General features: G+C 34.1%; 1 protein-coding gene across 3 annotated transcripts in view; it reads right to left on the bottom strand.

Moving 5' to 3' along the window:
- LOC135844013 (band 7 protein AGAP004871) overlaps positions 1-19,127 on the bottom strand; it is a 97,831-nt gene that overhangs the window by 40,740 nt on the left and 37,964 nt on the right. The window contains exon 1 of one of the 3 annotated variants that reach the window (XM_065362084.1): positions 14,708-15,028. The exons of 1 other annotated variant lie outside the window; for it this stretch is intronic. In XM_065362084.1, the coding sequence (XP_065218156.1) occupies positions 14,708-14,795 (88 nt within the window). In that variant the 5' untranslated portion in view covers positions 14,796-15,028. Of the gene's footprint in view, positions 1-14,707; positions 15,029-19,127 lie in introns of those variants that run through there. One more of the 3 variants, XM_065362083.1, reaches the window with a different exon arrangement.

The following is a 19,127-nucleotide window of genomic DNA, read 5'->3' as shown; positions in this document are numbered from 1 at the left end:
AAAAATCCAAACTGCACCAAAACACCTTTATCATACATATTATGTGATCCTCTATGTACGCGGGCACCACAATTGTCATAAAAGACCCGGGCACCACAAGGTACTAGGTACGTGTATTCACATATATAAAATCTGACACACCGGGAATCGTCTAGTTTGAGCTCAAAACGTCGAGAACTATCAAAATTTTTGACCCCCGACCTTTTTATCCAAAGTTGGGCCTACCGCAATAGCCATCATTTTTTACAAAAATTTGGCTAAAAATGGGAGAAAATGATGAGAATTGAAACATCATTTTTTGTGGTCAAAATTATTCTAAATGACCTCTTCTCCTAAATGGACTTAACTCATCGTCTTCCAACAGTACTGGCCTCTCTTTTGTAAAGCCTCCAATTGGAAAAACTATGTTATTTAAAAACGATTCCGACTAAAAATTTGAAAAATACCCCAAAAAATGCTTATCGCTATCAATTTTTGAAATAATTTTTCCAAGGGGGGGGGAGATACTTCATGCAAGAGGACTAACATTTTTTAGGTAAAAGGTGGAGTTTTTTCTTTAGAAATAGTGATGATTAAATTCTGATGACTAATAGGTAAATATAAAATTTATGAACCAATCGGATTTTTTTTCATTTTTTTCTTGGGGGGGGGGGAGAGGGAAAAAAAGGAAATTGATTGTTTATAAAATTCAACAACCTCGGGATAATGACTGCGTAAAATGATGAAACTTCGAAATAGGATTCATTCTAGTGAGGGTGTCTTCGAGGGGGCGGGGGAGAGTAGAAGATCCTCAATTGGAATAACATATTTTATTCGGTGCTTGAATTCATTTTAGGACATAGAAGTGAAACAGCATACAACACATTAGCTTGACATCGAACATGCATTTGCCGTTAAAATCCGCGTATTTTGGCTAATTTCACAGGATTACGAGACGTGTTAATAAAATTGCATACTCGGTTCGCCGTAAATACGCGATACTTTTTTTCAATAATGAAGATCGGCTAACCAATTTTGGACAATCTTTCCATATATTTTCTTCGACGGTCCAGTCTCTCGAGAAACTATCGCAATTTCTCATCTGCTTCTTCAGAGGGAAAGGGGAGAGGGATGAGTCGATTAATAATCACATTTGTCTATAATTTCACGCAGAATAGCCAAAAAAACTTTGAAGTCTTTATTTTTCAAAATTGATTCAATTTGGAGCAAGTCTGTTTGTGAGTTTTAAAATGGGTTAGTTGGGAAAGTAGAAATCGAACATTTAAAATGTGAAAAGCTCGGAAATTTCAGAAAGGAAGCTCAACTATTCCTGGTGAGTGAAAAAGTTGTGAAAGCCATCGTTTGGAATTTTGAAAAAGTTACAGCGAGAATATTTTTTTTTACTTTTTTTCATTACAAACTAATTTTTTGAAATCCCCATAGATGTACCTTTTGATACTTTTTTCGAAATATTCAATTTTTGAGATGGGATCTTTTAATGTAGGGGAGTACCCTCTCCCCCAAATTTGGGCAAAATTATCAAAAAAAATCTGGGGCATGTGATATATCGAATTGTATGTTTTTGGTGACGCTGAACACGAATATAACGTTAGATTTTTAATTGGACCCCATCCACGGCCCCCAGCACCTTCCCAAAGGGGGTAAAAGTCCGAAAAATAATATGGTTTCGATAATGCTGAACACGAATATAGCCTTAGTTTTTTTTTTTTATTAAACCTCATCCATGGAGCTTCACTCAGGTCCTCCTTTGTGACTGTTACACTAAAAAATAAGTAAATATTCGAAAACTTTATGGTACGAGATTGAACAAACTGAAAACTAATTTCAAAAATGTGTGTATTAAGGCTATTCTCTACCCCAGTGAAAACGTTCGAAATATGAAGCCGATTTGTTCGTTATTTTCATCGTTCGTTCATAAGATCGCATGTAATCGAGTGAACGAATTTAGTCGTACTTATGTCCCGCGACCCGCTCCCATCTAAACTTCAGACGGGGATTTCTCCGTGAATTTTCAAAATTCTTTCAATTTTTTTTCACCAATGCTAATAATTTATCATTGAAAGCGAGGGTATGTAGCCATATTTTCCAATTTAGCTTTTCCAACGGAGATCTGAGCATCAATAATACCTCCATTCAATTCCCAATGACGGCCACAAAATGACATAAATCAAAAATATCTCGACATACCCTCGCTTTTGAATGTTTTCTAAGTAAAATAAAACAAACCCCACGAAAATCCGTCCAGTAGTTTTCGCACAATCCCCGGCCAAAGTTCGTAGTTTTCATCAAAAATCGCTACTGATAACAGGGGTAGAGAATAGCCTTAAACGCCATTCGCTTCCTTTTTATATTGACATCTGATAACGTAAACATAAATAGGTTCTTGGGGCCATTGGTGAGGTCAATATGAAAAATTAATGCTATATTCGTGTTCAGCGATATCGAAAACAGCTTTTTCATGTGTCACACCAATGAAACCATTTTTCAACTTTTACCTCCTTTGGGGAAGTTCTGGGGGCCGTGGATGAGGTCCAATCATAAATCAGACGTCATGTTCGCGTTCAGCGTCACCAAAAACATACAATTCGATATATCAAATGCCCCAGATTTCCTTTTTGAAAGTTTTTCTCAAATTTGGTGGAGGGGGTGCTCCCCCCATTTGAAAGATCCCATCTCAAAAATTGAATACTTCGAAAAAGCATTGAAAGGCACATGTATGAAAATTTTTTCAGAATTTTTAATGGTAGCTCCCACCTACAACGCTACTTTGAAATTTGAACTTTCAATCTGAAAGTTCAACTTTCAACTTTCGAAAATTTCAAAACACTTGAAAAGTTCAAAATGCAATGCACTTTTGAATTGTGAAATCAGTTTTGATCAAAGTATCATATATGTACTTTGGAGATATGCGCGCTGCTGAAGTTGAGTACCTCGAGACGATGTGAAAATAAGTGAAGCCCCCTCCCCTCCTCTCACCACCTCCTGAGGAGGCTGAGACCAAACTGATTGCGGGATTCTTACTTATTGGATGGGTAGACATTGTACCTAAAAAAAATTGAGCGAAATCGAAGCACATGACTCAAAAACGTTGGTAGAATTGAGATGGAATGACCCATTGAAAAATTCAAGTCATCGTACTCGTCAACCCCCTCCCCCCAATTTGAGAAAAAAATCGTCTAAAAACTATGAAATTGTCCTATATGGGCATTTCTATTCTTATTTCTTACCAATAATTTGAAGCCGGTGAATTTGAATATACAGCAATACAGCTTTATTTTTTCAACCTGACTTATCTGACCCCCCTCCCCCGTACCTCTCTTCCTTTCTCACCACCAATGTCCGTAAACATGGTAAAAACATGTTTTTTTTTTTTTTAATTTTACTGAAACAAAATGTTTCATAATGACTTGTTACTTCGAAAAAAATTGCAAAAAAGTAAAGAAGTACAATTTTTTATCAATAATTGCCAAAAAGTCATTCGAAGTTGTCTTGACCAAAATCTTACTTTTTTCTCAAGAACTACCCAAAAGTCTCGCTTTTTTGTCAGAAATCACTTTTTGCCCATTGACTTTTAAAAAGCTAGATTTTTATTGAAATTGTCAAAAATTTTCAATTCGTTGCAGAACGACTGAAAACTGATGTTTTTTTTGCAAGAAATTCCAAAAAATCTCCCTTTTTCCAAAAATTGTGTGAAATTTCGTCTTTTGCCAGAAAGTGCAAAAAAAGCTTTTCCTAGTTTTTTTAAAAATCATTTTTTCTTCTATATTAAAATATTTTTCTCACATTTTGTTGATTTTTTTGTCTCTTCTTGGTAACTTTTTTAAGCTTTTTGGTTCCTGAAGTTTTCATTTATGGAAAAAATTGAGTAAGAGCATTCAAGCAAAAAAACTTCCTCGGTCCCCTGAAATAATGTAGGTCTCATTTTATGATGAAGGCTCCTAAAATTGAAAAAAAAAGGGGAGAAATAATAAGAATGATTTTCAAAGGTCAAAATGCTAGAAAAAAACACGAAAAAATTGCGAATTTTCGATTTCGGATTTCAGTACCAACCTTGCAACAGAACAATATAATTCCAATTCCTCGAAAAGTAAGTAAAAAAGCATCGTTTTTAAGCATTTAGAAATACTTATTCAATATTTTCGGTTCGAGCTTCCCCCTCTAAAACTTGTTCAAACCATATATCTGGCTAATATAGCATGAAAAATATTTGAGGGAAGAGGAAGGATGTCTGGGGTGAAAAGGTTGGAAAAATTTCAGTCTCCCCCACCCAAATGACACACCATCTCATCACACCTTTAAAAATTCGACCCTTCCTTCACCAACCAGTAAAAAAAAAATATTCACCAAAATTCCACAAACTCGCTTACCAATATTCATCGATCCACGATCCTCAGCGAGTACTTCGACCTTCTCGACACTGTCGAGTTCGACCACAAACCTCGAACGTAAATATCACACGATATCAAAATGACCACAAATAAACACACTTTCAAAATAGCGTACAATTCTCCCGAGACTTTTGAAAATATTGATACAAGACCGTTCGTTGGTTGGTTTAAAAAGCCAAAACAATCAAAACCCCCTCGAGCTACCAACGTAGTACTTTCCACCAACCCAGCAAAAGCGTACTACTACACCAAAAAAATAAAATAAAAAAATCGAACCAACAAAGTTGGCAAAAAAATTACACTTCGTAGGTCGATAGGTAGGTAGGTAGGTACCTGTTAAACAAGATGTTGGTCGAAACAAAAGAGCTTTTATTAATATTAATTAAGAAAAATTTCGCAAAAATACAAAGAAACCGCATAATTACGTTTCGACTTCGGTAAACAAACAAGGCCAGCCAAAGGGGAAAAAACCACCACCGTTCGCGTTCTAACAGGTTGCGACAAGAAAGAGGGAGGGGGGAAAAACGACCGAAGGAAAAAAACAGCTAGGCAATACAATTCGAGCCTTTTACATAATTCATAAAGGTATCTCCACCACGTTACTTTTACCTACTTCTGCTGTCCAATATACTTCTAAGAAATTCCAACGACCATGGTGTATTTGTAAATATAATTAAAGCTTGGCTAACTCGTCGAGTAAGTGCTAAGGCAAAGATCAAAATAAGTAGGTTGTTGGATACTTTTTTACCTACACTTACACAACCTACATTTTGCATGCCAAAATACCTACTCGACAGGGAGAAAAAAAATTTACGAAGCAATTTGTTAAAAATGTGTACGCGATACCTCGATAATATATCATTTTTTCGATAATAAATAAATTAAAGATGACTTTTTTTTCCTTTTTTTTTTTTTTTTGGTTGTTATTCTTGTAAAATATACAATACGTGTAAGTAAACACAACGATGTACTCGTACCTTTATATTTAGAACGCAATAACAACAACAGTATGGCAAGAAAAAAACACTCCTGTGACCCGAATTCGCTGTACGATATATTTTTATGAACAATCCCCCCCCCCCTTTACCTTGTCGCCCCTTCAGAGTATTATTTTCGCAAGCAATTCTTTTATGCGGCTGGATTGATAAAAACACATATTGCGGGATGATTCGACTCGACTCGCGACTCGACGCTAAAACGTTTTTACGAGGAATTAAAAAAATGCCCCGACTCGTACCTTACTTCATATATATACCATTTTCGAGCGTGAGAAAAATGAAGTGTTGTTCGCCGCAAGAAAAATTACCTTTATGGCATGATTTAAACGTGCGGAATCTTACAGTACCTAGTCCTACTCGTTACGCGAGCTATAAAAAGGTGGAAAAAAAAAGAGAAAAGGTTGCGCGAAAATTTCATCTCGAATCGATATTTAAGCGGTATTAAGCACGGAAATTTCATAGAGATGGTGAAATTACCAACCAGGCTAGGTAAAATTTTTACACACTATTTTTTGCCTCATCTTTTGTGCAAAGATAGTATAGGTAGGTATAAAAGAGCCTGTGAGGCTGTGTGTACGGTTATTTGAAATATTTTTCGAGGTATTTTTCCAGCAACAATCGAGATGAGAAAGACGTGTCCATCTAGTGATCAACTTTCGAGCTACACGGACCTTTGAATATAATAAAAAATTACAACGCGGAAATAATAGCTTTTTAGAAGACGCGTGTATATCGAAAAAGGATACCTACGTATTATGACGGGACGAGCTTTGTATCGAGTACCCCCCCACCCCCTCCTCGGTCCCTTCTTTACCCTATTGTTGTACGGAAATTTGAGAATTCACGCGAGCCGTTGAAATTACAGGGTTCTTTTTGCTACAGATACCTGCATGGAAGTGAAACACCAAGAGGGGGTATTTTTCAAGCAGCATTTTAACGATACAGGTTTCAAAATATTAATGCCTAAGTGATTAAAACGCCCTTAGAAGAGAATCTGTTGAAAAAATTACTTTTGACTGCATAAAAATTCGATGAAAAATTTGATAAGTCAAGAAATAGGTATTAATTGTTTAATTATGATGGAAATTCTGTTTCAAAACATTTTTGAGTTCTTAAACGTGAAATTTGATATCAAAAATGCAATAAATTTGTGGAAGGGACAGATTAAAGAGTACATTCTTGGTCATGATTTGATTTTTGAATGAGAAAACCTAGTCTCAAAAAAAAAACCAAAAATCTAGAGAGAAATTTCCCTACTATTTTCCCATAAAGAGTGAAAAAATATTATTGAACTAAGTATCAAAAAATGAATAAAGTTTTCAATGATTTTGCCAGAGTGAAAATTGTTCCATACATACTCTTTGAATTTTTTCAATTTGATTTGATCCAAAAACACATCGAGCAAACTCTCCACCCATTTTGAGCTCCTCAATTGCAAGAGAAAAGAAGCGAAACGTTTTAAATTTTACTATTGTTGTCATTTTTTTGAGGCCCTCGTAGCTTTATTTCTCTTTCAATCAGAGAGCTGAATTGTCCAGGTGGGGGGAGGGGGTGAGGGGTTCTGACGAATCGAAACTTGTGATAAATATGTATTGGTATCAAATTTTTGAACAATTTAGGAAGCATGCGTTTTCAAGTCATTTTAAAAATTCAAATCTGAGACTCTAAATTTCCAAAAGCCTTTTCAAGACTTTGATTTTTAAAATTGTGATTGTAGAGAATGTAATTTTCAACTTCAAGACGATGTCCAGTTTTAAATACTTTGATTTTCAAGACTTCAATTTGCAAGATTTCAATTCTCAAGATTTCGATTTACAAAACTAGGATCTATGAAATTATGATTTTCAAGACTATGTCCAATTTTCAAGACTTCGATTTTTGAAATTGTGATTTTCAAGACTCCAATTTTCCTTCAAGATTTAAATTCTCAAGACTTCAAGTTTCGAGAATTTGTTTGATTTTCAAAATTTCAATTCTCAAGATCTCGATTATCAAGACTTTGATTTTTGAAATTATGATTTTCAAAACTATGTCCAATTAAGGCTCTGATTTTCAAGACCTCAAATTTTCAAGACTCCAATTTTCAAGATTAGATATGTACAATTTTCAAGACTTTGATTTTCAAGACTCCAATTTTCACAATTTCAAGTTTAAAGACTTTGATTTTTAAAATTTCAATTCTCAAAACTTCGATTTTCAAGACTTTGATTTTCAAAATTTCAATTCTCAAGATCTCGATTATCAAGACTTTGATTTTTGAAATTATGATTTTCAAAACTATGTCCAATTAAGGCTCTGATTTTCAAGACCTCAAATTTTCAAGACTCCAATTTTCAAGATTAGATATGTACAATTTTCAAGACTTTGATTTTCAAGACTCCAATTTTCACAATTTCAAGTTTAAAGACTTTGATTTTTAAAATTTCAATTCTCAAAACTTCGATTTTCAAGACTTTGATTTTTGAAATTATGATTTTCAAGACTACGTCCAATTAAGACTTTGATTTTCAAGACCTCAAATTCTCATGACTCCAATTTTCAAGATTCAATTTTTAAGACTTTGATTTTTGAAATTATGATTTTCAAGACTATGTCCAATTTTCGATTCTTTGATTTTCAAGACTCCAATTTTCAAGATTCGATTTTCAAGACTTTGATATTAGGAATTATGATTTTCAAGGCTTTGATATTTGGAATTATGATTTTCAAGACTACGTCCAATTAAGACTTTGATTTTCAAGACCTCAAATTCTCATGACTCCAATTTTCAAGATTCAATTTTTAAGACTTTGATTTTTGAAATTATGATTTTCAAGACTATGTCCAATTTTTGAGTCTTTGATTTTCAAGACTCCAATTTTCAAGATTCGATTTTCAAGACTTTGATATTAGGAATTACGTATGATTTTCAAGGCTTTGATATTTGGAATTATGATTTTCAATACTCCAATTTTCTAGACTTTCACATTCAAGACTCCGATTTTCAAGATTTCTATTCTCAAAAGACTGTGATTTTCAAGACTACAATCATAAACCTTTCACATTCTATTTCCAAGACTTCAATTTTAAAGAAGTTGATTTTCAGCACCACCACTTTCAAGACCCAGATTTTAATTTCATATAGGCTTCGATTCTCAAGATATCGATTGCATCACTTAGGTTATTTTCAATATGAAAACTCAGATTAATAACTGCTGGGAGACTCAAACTTAAATTTGTAAAAAGGTGTCCAACAAACAAGAGGACATAAAAATGCAAGACAAAACACAGAAATTTTGGTAACAGATATTTTTCAAACGATTAGTTTTGGAAGGGGAGAGGAATTAGGACATGAATTCAAGACAATAGTTACTCTTACGAAGAAAATTTTTTCCATTTTCAATAAAAACTACAAACCATTTTTAAAAATCAAAATTCCGAAAAAAGGAGTTAAGTATCATGTTATCAATAGAATATTTCAAAGTTGGAATTCCTGGAAAAAATAATGGAAAAATTAAAGATTGTTTTTTTGCAATTTTGGCACAAAAAATTATGCAATTTTATCAAAAATAAAATACAATTTTTTTAAACGCAGTTTTGAGAAAAAACGAGACCTGAACTTGTAAAATTCCAACCTTGTCTTTTATGCAATTTTGGTAAAAACCGAGACTCTTTGCAATTTTAACAACACCAAGGACTTTTTTTTCAATTCTAGCAATACTAGGGGCTTTTTTTGCATTGTAGCAAAGTTAAGGACATTGGTTCGCAATATTGGGAAAATAAAGTTTTTTGAAATTTTGGCAAAAACGTGACTTTTTTTTGCAGTTTTGACAAAACAACGAGACATGTTTTTTATAAAAATTCTAGCAAAAGTGAGGCTTTTTTGTGATTTTTGTGATAAAAACGAGACTTTTCGCAATTTTAGTCGAAACAAGGACCTTTTTTGCGATTTTAGCAAAAATGAGCCTCTCTTGCAATTTCTGCAAAACTAAAAACTCGTTTGACAATTTCAGAAAAAACTGGGACTTTTTTTGTAACTTTGACAAAAAAGCTGACTTTTTCTTTGCTGTTTTTTTTTTTTTTTTTTTACAATAAACGATACCTGGACTAGCAAATGTGAGGCTTTCTTTACAATTTTAGCATAAGACGAAACTTCTTCGCGTGTAGTTTATAGCACCTTTTTCGCACATTTTTTAATTATCAAAAAACACCTTTTACGATACGAAACTTTATTGAAAATAATTCTAAATTTAATACATTAGCGTGAGACGCGTTTCGGTCTGCTCGGAGACCATTTTCAATCACGAATGAGAGGATTACGTAACATGTAGAAGATAAATAGGAAGAGATACGTAACCATCTCCTTTCTGCAACTTTTTGTGTTTTTTGGGCTGCTTTGGAGGTTGACCTGCACTGAATTTGAATGTAATTTGGAATTATGCGTAATCTTCTACATGTCGATACGACATGTAGAAGATTACGCATAATTCCAAATTACATTCAAATTCAGTGCAGGTCAACCTCCAAAGCAGCCCAAAAAACACAAAAAGTTGCAGAAAGGAGATGGTTACGTATCTCTTCCTATTTATCTTCTACATGTTACGTAATCCTCTCATTCGTGATTGAAAATGGTCTCCGAGCAGACCGAAACGCGTCTCACGCTAATGTATTAAATTTAGAATTATTTTCAATAAAGTTTCGTATCGTAAAAGGTGTTTTTTGATAATTAAAAAATGTGCGAAAAAGGTGCTATAAACTACACGCGAATTATCAACACGGCAAGTACGGCCAAATTAAAACATTTGTTTGCAAAATGGAAACTTCAGTTTCGGATGACATCGACACACTTACACTTCAATACGACATGTAGAAGATTACGCATAATTCCAAATTACATTCAAATTCAGTGCAGGTCAACCTCCAAAGCAGCCCAAAAAACACAAAAAGTTGCAGAAAGGAGATGGTTACGTATCTCTTCCTATTTATCTTCTACATGTTATGTAATCCTCTCATTCGTGATTGAAAATGGTCTCCGAGCAGACCGAAACGCGTCTCACGCTAATGTATTAAATTTAGAATTATTTTCAATAAAGTTTCGTATCGTAAAAGGTGTTTTTTGATAATTAAAAAATGTGCGAAAAAGGTGCTATAAACTACACGCGAATTATCAACACGGCAAGTACGGCCAAATTAAAACATTTGTTTGCAAAATGGAAACTTCAGTTTCGGATGACATCGACACACTTACACTTCAATACGACATGTAGAAGATTACGCATAATTCCAAATTACATTCAAATTCAGTGCAGGTCAACCTCCAAAGCAGCCCAAAAAACACAAAAAGTTGCAGAAAGGAGATGGTTACGTATCTCTTCCTATTTATCTTCTACATGTTACGTAATCCTCTCATTCGTGATTGAAAATGGTCTCCGAGCAGACCGAAACGCGTCTCACGCTAATGTATTAAATTTAGAATTATTTTCAATAAAGTTTCGTATCGTAAAAGGTGTTTTTTGATAACGAAACTTCTCACAATTTTAGCAAAACTGAGAACTATTTTTACAATTTCAGCAACAATGAGTCTTTTTTGGAATTTTGCAAGAAATAAGACTTCTTACAATTTTTGCAAAACCAAGGACTCATTTTTCGTAATTTTAGAAACACATTGGGATTTCTTTTGTGTAATTTTGGCAAAAATGTAACTCTTCTTTGCAGTTTTTGGAAGAAAACGAGACGTAGACTTTTTGAAAATTGCAGCAAAAGTAAGGTTTTTTTTCAATCTTGCCAAAAAAAAAACGAATTCTGCAATTTTAGCAAAATTAAGAACCCTTTTGTAGTAAGAATGAGGCTTTTTTGGCAATTTTTTTTTGCAATTTGGCAAAGAACAAACTTTTTCAGTCGGTCACGAATTTAATCAAGTGAAAATCCCTCCATTTCCAAATGGGTCGATACAAAAAAAAAGACAATAAAAAGACAATAAAAATGCCAAAAAGCAAAACTTTTTTCCGAATAACATTTTTTAAATTTTAGTCCACTTTTACCCCTCAGAAACGCGTTTACAACTAAGGATGCTTTCAAGATTTATTGAATTCTACCCCCTCTCCTCCACCATTTTGAAATTACTTCTCAATATGTATTTGAAGAAACATTTCAAGTTTCAGCCTCCTATAACCTGCCCTCCTGAAAAAACGCTCTCAACACTTGGAATGCTTTTCGACAGGTCCCCCTCCCCCTCCACATTTCCAAAAAATTGCACTCAACAATTCATATTTTTAAAATTGCAAGCCCCTTCCTGCAGCTTTCATAAAACCAATTCTCAAGATTTGGAATGATGTTTCAAGTTCCCCTTTTCCTCTTCCAAAAATAATTCTCTATCGACATTCAAGAGAGTTTGAGAGAGCTTTTCAAATGAGCACAAAATCAGTGTCGCCATTTCCAACGCAATGTAAAATGTTCACTTTGAGAAATTTTTGATCGATTTTCAGAATCTCTTCGTCTAATGCAGATTTTTTAAAGGATTTTCTGAGTCAAATCAAACACTTCGATTTCTGAAACTTTGCAAACGTAGCTCTGAAAATTGAGACCCAAAATGTAAAATGAAGATAAGACTAGGCGTTTTTTTTTTTTGCTAAAAATAGTGAACTGGAGAAAAAAGTTGAAGAAAAATTCAAAAATAACAATTCTATGACTTGACCCTCCATCTATTTCAATTTTTCAATCAAAGGCTTAAAATCATAAAATTTTCGAGAAAATTAACGAATCCAAATATCTCGATTTTTGGAAAATTTTATTAGGTACCTTTTTCTAAGTAAGATCACGAAAATCGTAACGTCTCAACAATTTTTAGAACTTAGGTCCCTACTTGAACACCATAAATTACGACTATGAGTAAGTGGGAGGGAGGGAGAGAGAAGAAAAAAGTTTTTTCATAAAATCAGCAAGAAAGATTTGTAACAGGTTAATGTATTGAACAGTTTTTCACTCATCCTTTCATCCTTCGCTTCAATTTTCAACCTATGAAAAAAAAAATATTTTCCTTATTAGACCGCAGATGAGATTATTTTCATAGGAAACCTTCTCGACAAATATTCGCTCGTTGTTGGAAAATGTAAAAAAATCAACCTTTTTGGGTTTCTTAGGTAAGCATTTATTCAAGTTGAAATATTGAAGAAACCTATCTATTCTAGGAGAATTTTTATAAATTTCTGTTGCAGCGATACTTTTGATACTGTATACAAAAAAATTATACGCTTGAAAGGCCAAAAATGGACGCTTTTAATAAGTAGTATTTCATCTCTAGTTTTCTTCCCGAAGTTGCAAATAATATATGTACGTAGGCCTGATTACAGATTGAAAAATTGTGCATAGAATATCAAATCATTCATGGCAGAAAATCAATTTTTTGGTCAAAAATAATGATCGTACGAAAAAAATAAAAAATAAACAAAATTGCAAAACGTGAGATTTCACTTCAAAATAGTTCGATTTGTTTTTTCTCTAAAAAGCGTTGCTCTCGAGATAATTTGAGCAAAAATTAAACTTCAGATTTTCGAAAATTGTAAAGCTTTAAAATTTATGCACCTGAAGAAAAAATCCCTCCCTCTCGCTCTCATTCTTTACCTCATCGTGCAGAAAAATAATTTCCGTTGGATTAACTCTTTCAACTTCTTTTTCAGGGGAACAAAAAAAAATAGCTCTCTATTCTATTTTTGAGTAGGCCTACTCCTTATATGAAAAGCAGTAAAGAAGAGAAGCAATTTACCAACAAATTATCTCATCATTTTACTCGAATTAAAAAAATTAAAATAGGAAAAAAAATCCCAAAGTTGTATAAATCTCAATTATTCTCCTCGTGAAAATTTTCAGATTTTTGAATAAAATTCGTAATGAAGATTACTCGATTTTATGACCTTCTACTCGTACAAAGTGCAAATTTGATTTTTACGACCAAACATTTTACCTCGATTTAAAAATTCAAACCAATCAGAGACTTGGAAAAATTTATCATACATTCCTTATTCGATAGTTTTCATTCCGAGCAAACTAACAAATTTTTTTAAAAAAAGTATCGAGTCAAGTTGAATAAACAAGTCGAAAAAATGTCATTATTATTCCAATATCAAGCAAAAAAAATCAACCAAAACCAATATTATCAATCATCGAAAAATTTAAACTTACTCAAATCATTCGAAACTAATATTTCTCTCACTCATACTTTCACATAGGCAATGAACCCATATTCTAGATAACAAGACAATATATGTAGTTTACATCTTATCGTCATTTCCACCTAATTTAATTTCCATCAAAACATCCCATCTTTCCGACACTTTCCCCACTGCTCATTATACCTACCTACAGTCCTACATCTTTCGATCACTTTCAGCCTCCAAAGTAGGTACCTTTTCTCTCACACCTTTTGGCCAAGTTTAGACACCCAAAAACTTTCGAATATACAAATACCTACACACTTTTGGTCGATTATTACACACTCGAATGCAAAAATTTCATCGCATTGAGGAACGTAGTCGTATAGTGGCCGCATTTTACAAAGCAATAATCCCACATATGCGTGACTAGCGAACGGTTTCTTTACTCTGACGCGAACACTCGAGAGTTATAAAAAATGGGTACACCGCAGCATGACGAGGACGACGAGAGAAGAATGAAAGAAGATTAAATTTTTCACTCAAACGAACTCGAGTTTTTTTTTCATTTTTTTTTTTGTTGCTTTATTATTATTAAGCTGCCGGGGCGGCTGAACAAACCACGACTATTAAAAATTTACGCTAAGTAGACTCTTCAAAGTTATTTCGAGTCTTTATTATTGTATTACGAGCGAGGCTCGGAATAACATACGTTTCGAAAAAATAAAAAGGAACAAAATAAACTTTACGAACAAATTTGGTTTTGGAGAAAATGTAGGCATTTCAACATGGGGTTGGAAATTGAAGCATTTTGAAATACTCACGAGTCTCCCACGTTAGTAAAATTGCATACTCGGTTCGCCGTAAATAATTATTCGTTTGAAAAATCCATCTCACTCGTCGAAATTGCAAGTTTGAGTCCTCTCTGCTGCCTTAAATCCATCATCAAAGCCCCTGGCACACTTCCCTTTCCCTTCAGGGCCCCCTTAAATACCCCTTACTCCAATCAGACCACTTGAATCGCACATTTTAGCCATTCGAAAGGAACCCAATCAAACAACGAATTTATTGGCCCAATTCTCACGTACCTGTTGCACTCTCAAGTCACATTTGGCATCTGTTCCTTTCTCAGATACGATCTAACTGGCCACCCAAGCAATTACTTTTACGATACTATAAAATATACTAGACTTACTTTTCAAATCCAAGTCGACAATCCTATGGGGAAAATATTGCGCACTCTTGGGCGGCTGCGGTGGAGGCGAAGACTTTGGAGGATCCATCCAACGTCGTGAAAATTTTCGCACACACTATATTTTAGTCGCGTGCTTTGGCTTGCTCTATCTCTGTCTCTGTCTCTCTCTGGCACTCTAACAACTATGTCAGTAGGTATTTAGAAAAAGTCGCGATGTACACTATACGTATATATATATATACTATACAGACACACACTACCCGCCACACAGATTCGCAGGTGACGTTGAAATATGCTACCAGGTGACTACGAAAATTCAAATTCCTCTTTTCTCTCATCTTCTCTCGAGACCATCGCTTTCCACACACACCGAATCGCGTACTACTGCGTCAGAATATCGTGACGCGCATGCCCCTTCGGTAGAAAGCCAGGGTGACAGGGGGAGATGGACTGATGCCTTTTTCTCGGCTATTCGGTGTGAATTCGCCTCTATTTTTTTTTTACTATACGTGTACATTGTACTACATGTACATACGTCTACATGTATAAACCGTCGTCGTCTCATATCGCGAGTACGAGTACTACAGGTCGAATTATGATAAAAATTTCCAGTCCGTACACATATGTACACGTAAAACCTCTCCAAGTTAAATCCTCGACACACTCAGCTGCCTTGTCTTCTCTCTCTCGAAGTAGGTAAGTATTTCACTATGTGAGATGACAGGCGGGGGAAAGGAGCGCGGTGCGAGGATCAAACGAGAGGGAAAAAGTCGCTGATGTCGGACAGTATAGCGAATTAGAGCCGAATTTTTGGATTTATGGAAGTTTCATCGGGATTTTGAAATTGGTCTAGGAGTTTTTTGAAAATTGGATTTTCAACTTGAAGATGAGTTTTTGGTCAAGGGAGAGAAAGGAGAATGCTGAAAGGTACCTAATATGAGCACTGGGGCTTTACTGAAAATATTTCCGTGAACTTTTTGTTCATTTTCTGTGAACAAATCACTTTTAATTTTGACCTCCACTCAAAACTTTGCTCAAAATGGTTTCTCGTATTATTCTGTTTTGAAGTATACACTGATTAGAGGCATACATGGTGCCCTTCGACGACATTTCTTACCCAATGCCAAAATTAATTTCTGCAGACATAAAATAGTGGCAGAGGGGAGGGGGGGACTTCTATCATTTAATCCTCACTTTTTTTCCTGCTGTATTTTTGTTGAACTAAGATCGAGGAAAGGAAGTAGGGGCAGTTCTTTCTAGGAAAGTTTTCATTTTATCACCCAAAATAGAAAAATTGTTCAATTTGAAGAAATTTTTGAGAAAAAAATCCGAGCAAGGCTGAATTAAAAATGAGGTGGGGGGGAATCAAATTCCTCGAAAATGTTTTAAATCAGTACTTCGGAAATTTTCAGATACTTTGATACCAAAATGACTTCTTGGACTCTCGCCATCTACCTCTCACCCCCCCCCCAGCATAAAGAGCAGTGTAGAAAATAATTTAGACGTAATTACCTAATGGACCATATTTGAATGAGATTTTCGTGCAATCAAAATTTTGAATAAATCGAAAATATTTATTTTTTTTGAATGGAAAATCACCTCAAGACAGTATAGGATCATTAAGGACATATCTATGATGAGTTCAAAGGATGCGAGAGGAGTCTGAAATTTCCTAAAATTTGAGAATTCGGAACTTCGTTCATTTTTTCCAGCATTTTGATTGCGTGGTCCTAAAAGTGTTGAACAAATTTGGGAACATTTTAATCAGGTTTCTTAGTTCAATCTTAAACTATCAGGCTTCAAATTGGAGCATTTATTTCGAATCATTAATAATAAAGATTCTTGAATTGGGCAAATTCTTGCTGTTTTCAAAAATTTTAGAGCTGAAGATGCCAACGCGTGAACAAAATGTTCAAAAATGATGAAAAGACTGATTTTCAAAATTTTTACTTTTGTTCAAGTGCCCTGCTGAGAATGTGCAACCTTTGAAACTGGAACTGGAATGCAATGCAATGTTCAGTATTTCATTAGTAGGTCATTTTCAGTAAATCACTGTTTTTTTTCGAAATTTTTAGTATTTTTTTGGAAAATCAAATTACTGTTTTTTTTTCAATTTTTTGGAAGAATTACTGGTATTGGGGGTGGGAGGATTGTTGATATTGGGGGGAGGGGGATTTCTGGTAACTTCTGTTCAAGTGCCTGCTGAGAATGTGCAACCTTTGAAACTTGAACTGAATGCAATGCAATGTTCAGTATTTCATTAGTAGGTCATTTTCAGTAAATCACTGTTTTTTTCTCGAAATTTTTAGTATTTTTTTGGAAAATTAAATTACTGTTCTTTTTTCAATTTTTTGGAAGAATTACTGGTATTTGGGGGGGGGGGGAGATTTCTGGTATTTTTTTTTGAGAATAACAAATTTATTTATATTTATTTTTTGTTTGAAGTAATTTTTTCTGGAAAACTACTGATTTTTTTTTGGAAAATGACTGGCAATTCTTTCGAAGATCACTGGTAATTTTTTGATAAATACCTGACTGGTAATTTTTTTTTGAAAATTACACTAAATTACTCGTTATTTTTTTTTTTTTTTTTGAAAATTGCTGATTTTTTTCGGAAAATTATTGGTACAAATTTTTTTTGCGGATCACCAGTAATTTTTTTATAAATAACTAGTAATTTCTTTTGTAAAATTACTGGTAATTTTTTTGCAGATCACTTTTTTTGTATACACATCACCAGTATTTATTTTTTTTTTTTTGGTAAATTACTGGTAATGTTTGGTAATTTGGCCATAATTTGTGGTGAACCATTTACTGATTTTTTGTAAATTGGAGGTAATTTTTGGGAAATTATGGGATATTTATAATAAAATACCCAACTAATAATTTTTGTCGAGCCTCTTTCGTGTTTCCAAGAACAATATTTCAATTCAAGAACTTTTAAAAAATTCTAGAACTGAAACCACCACCCAAATTATGTGGGAGGGGGGGGGGGAGGAGTCGAAGGTATAAGCTCATGTTCAGCTTCAACAATTCACCGGAAGAGCTGAAAATGTGATTTTTTTTCGTTTACAGGATGTTCGTCCAAAAATTCACCTCCCATGGAATTTTAATCCAACGTTCAAGTTGACTAAATGACCTTTTTCAATACTTTAGCACCTCCTCCTCCATCCCTTTTAAGGTCATTCATCAGCTAAATTTTTCTAATTTATCTCCTTCCATTTGTTGTGACAGATAGGAGAAAAGAGGAGAGGGGTGGGATATCGTTTAAAATGATCTTAAAGATGAACAGATGAGCTAGAATTCATCTCGATATATTTTAGATGGATTAAAATAGTTGTAAAGAATTATATTCCGCATCAACACCATAATGTTGCTTCGAAATCACCTTGATTTGAATTGGTGTATCCTTCCTGACCCACTCCTGACCCTTCTTGGGGGGGGGAGTAATCCGAATTCATTTTGGACTTATTTGATATAAAACATGGATTAGATTAACATTCATTCCAACAATTTTTTCTGTAAGACCAATTTTTTTGCGAGATATTGTTAAAAAACGATTCGAAAAGGGGGCAGAAGGTCCACAATAGGGGGATGCACATTAAATTCATTAAAAGACTGCTCGGATTCTTTTATGGAACGATAAATCAACCAGTATACCAAAAATCAGCTTGCCACGAAACGTTTCCACGTGAAATTTCATCATGCTTTGGTTAATTTCACAGAATTTCGAGAGGTGTTAATAAAATTGCATACTCGGTTCGCCGTAAATACGATGCTGACTTTCTCACACGTTATTTTCACATGAACTCGAACCAATAATGAAGTTTGATCTTTCGATTTCGTTCATATTTGGTTTTTAACGAGTTCGAGTTCCCTTCATCGATGCTTGATAGAATAATCACCACCTTCTCTCTCTTCAGGACGTTGAGGGGGGAGGAGACAAATGTGAGCAATTTTCACGTTATTAATATTATACAATATTTTTTTTTTACAAAAACAGCCAAACTTTTGAAGGCTCGTATTTCAAGATTGATTAAACTTGGAGTAAATCTGTTCGCAGCATTTTCAAAATAATAACTGGAAAATTGGAAATACCTAAACGTTCAAAATTTGAAAAGCTCAAAGTTAAGCTTTCAAAATGAAGGCTCAACTTTCCATGATGAGTCAAATGTAGTTAAAATCACACTGTGATATAAAAATTTGAAAAATTGCACTGAAAATCTACTTTGCAACGACTAATTATCAAGAATGGGGTCTCGTATTACCTCTCAGAGTAGAAAGGGGCACAAATGCCCCCAAATTGGACCAAAATTTCAAAAAAATTAAAAGGTCAAGTGACATATCGATTATTACTAATTTGATGACGCTGAGTTCAAATATCAGCTTATTTTTTCGTTTCGACCCCTCCAGCTCCCTC

Source organism: Planococcus citri, chromosome 4 (assembly GCF_950023065.1).
Source record: "Planococcus citri chromosome 4, ihPlaCitr1.1, whole genome shotgun sequence".
NCBI lineage: Eukaryota > Metazoa > Arthropoda > Insecta > Hemiptera > Pseudococcidae > Planococcus > Planococcus citri.
Note: the sequence above shows the minus strand (reverse complement) of the source record. Positions and strands in the feature narration are given on the sequence as shown.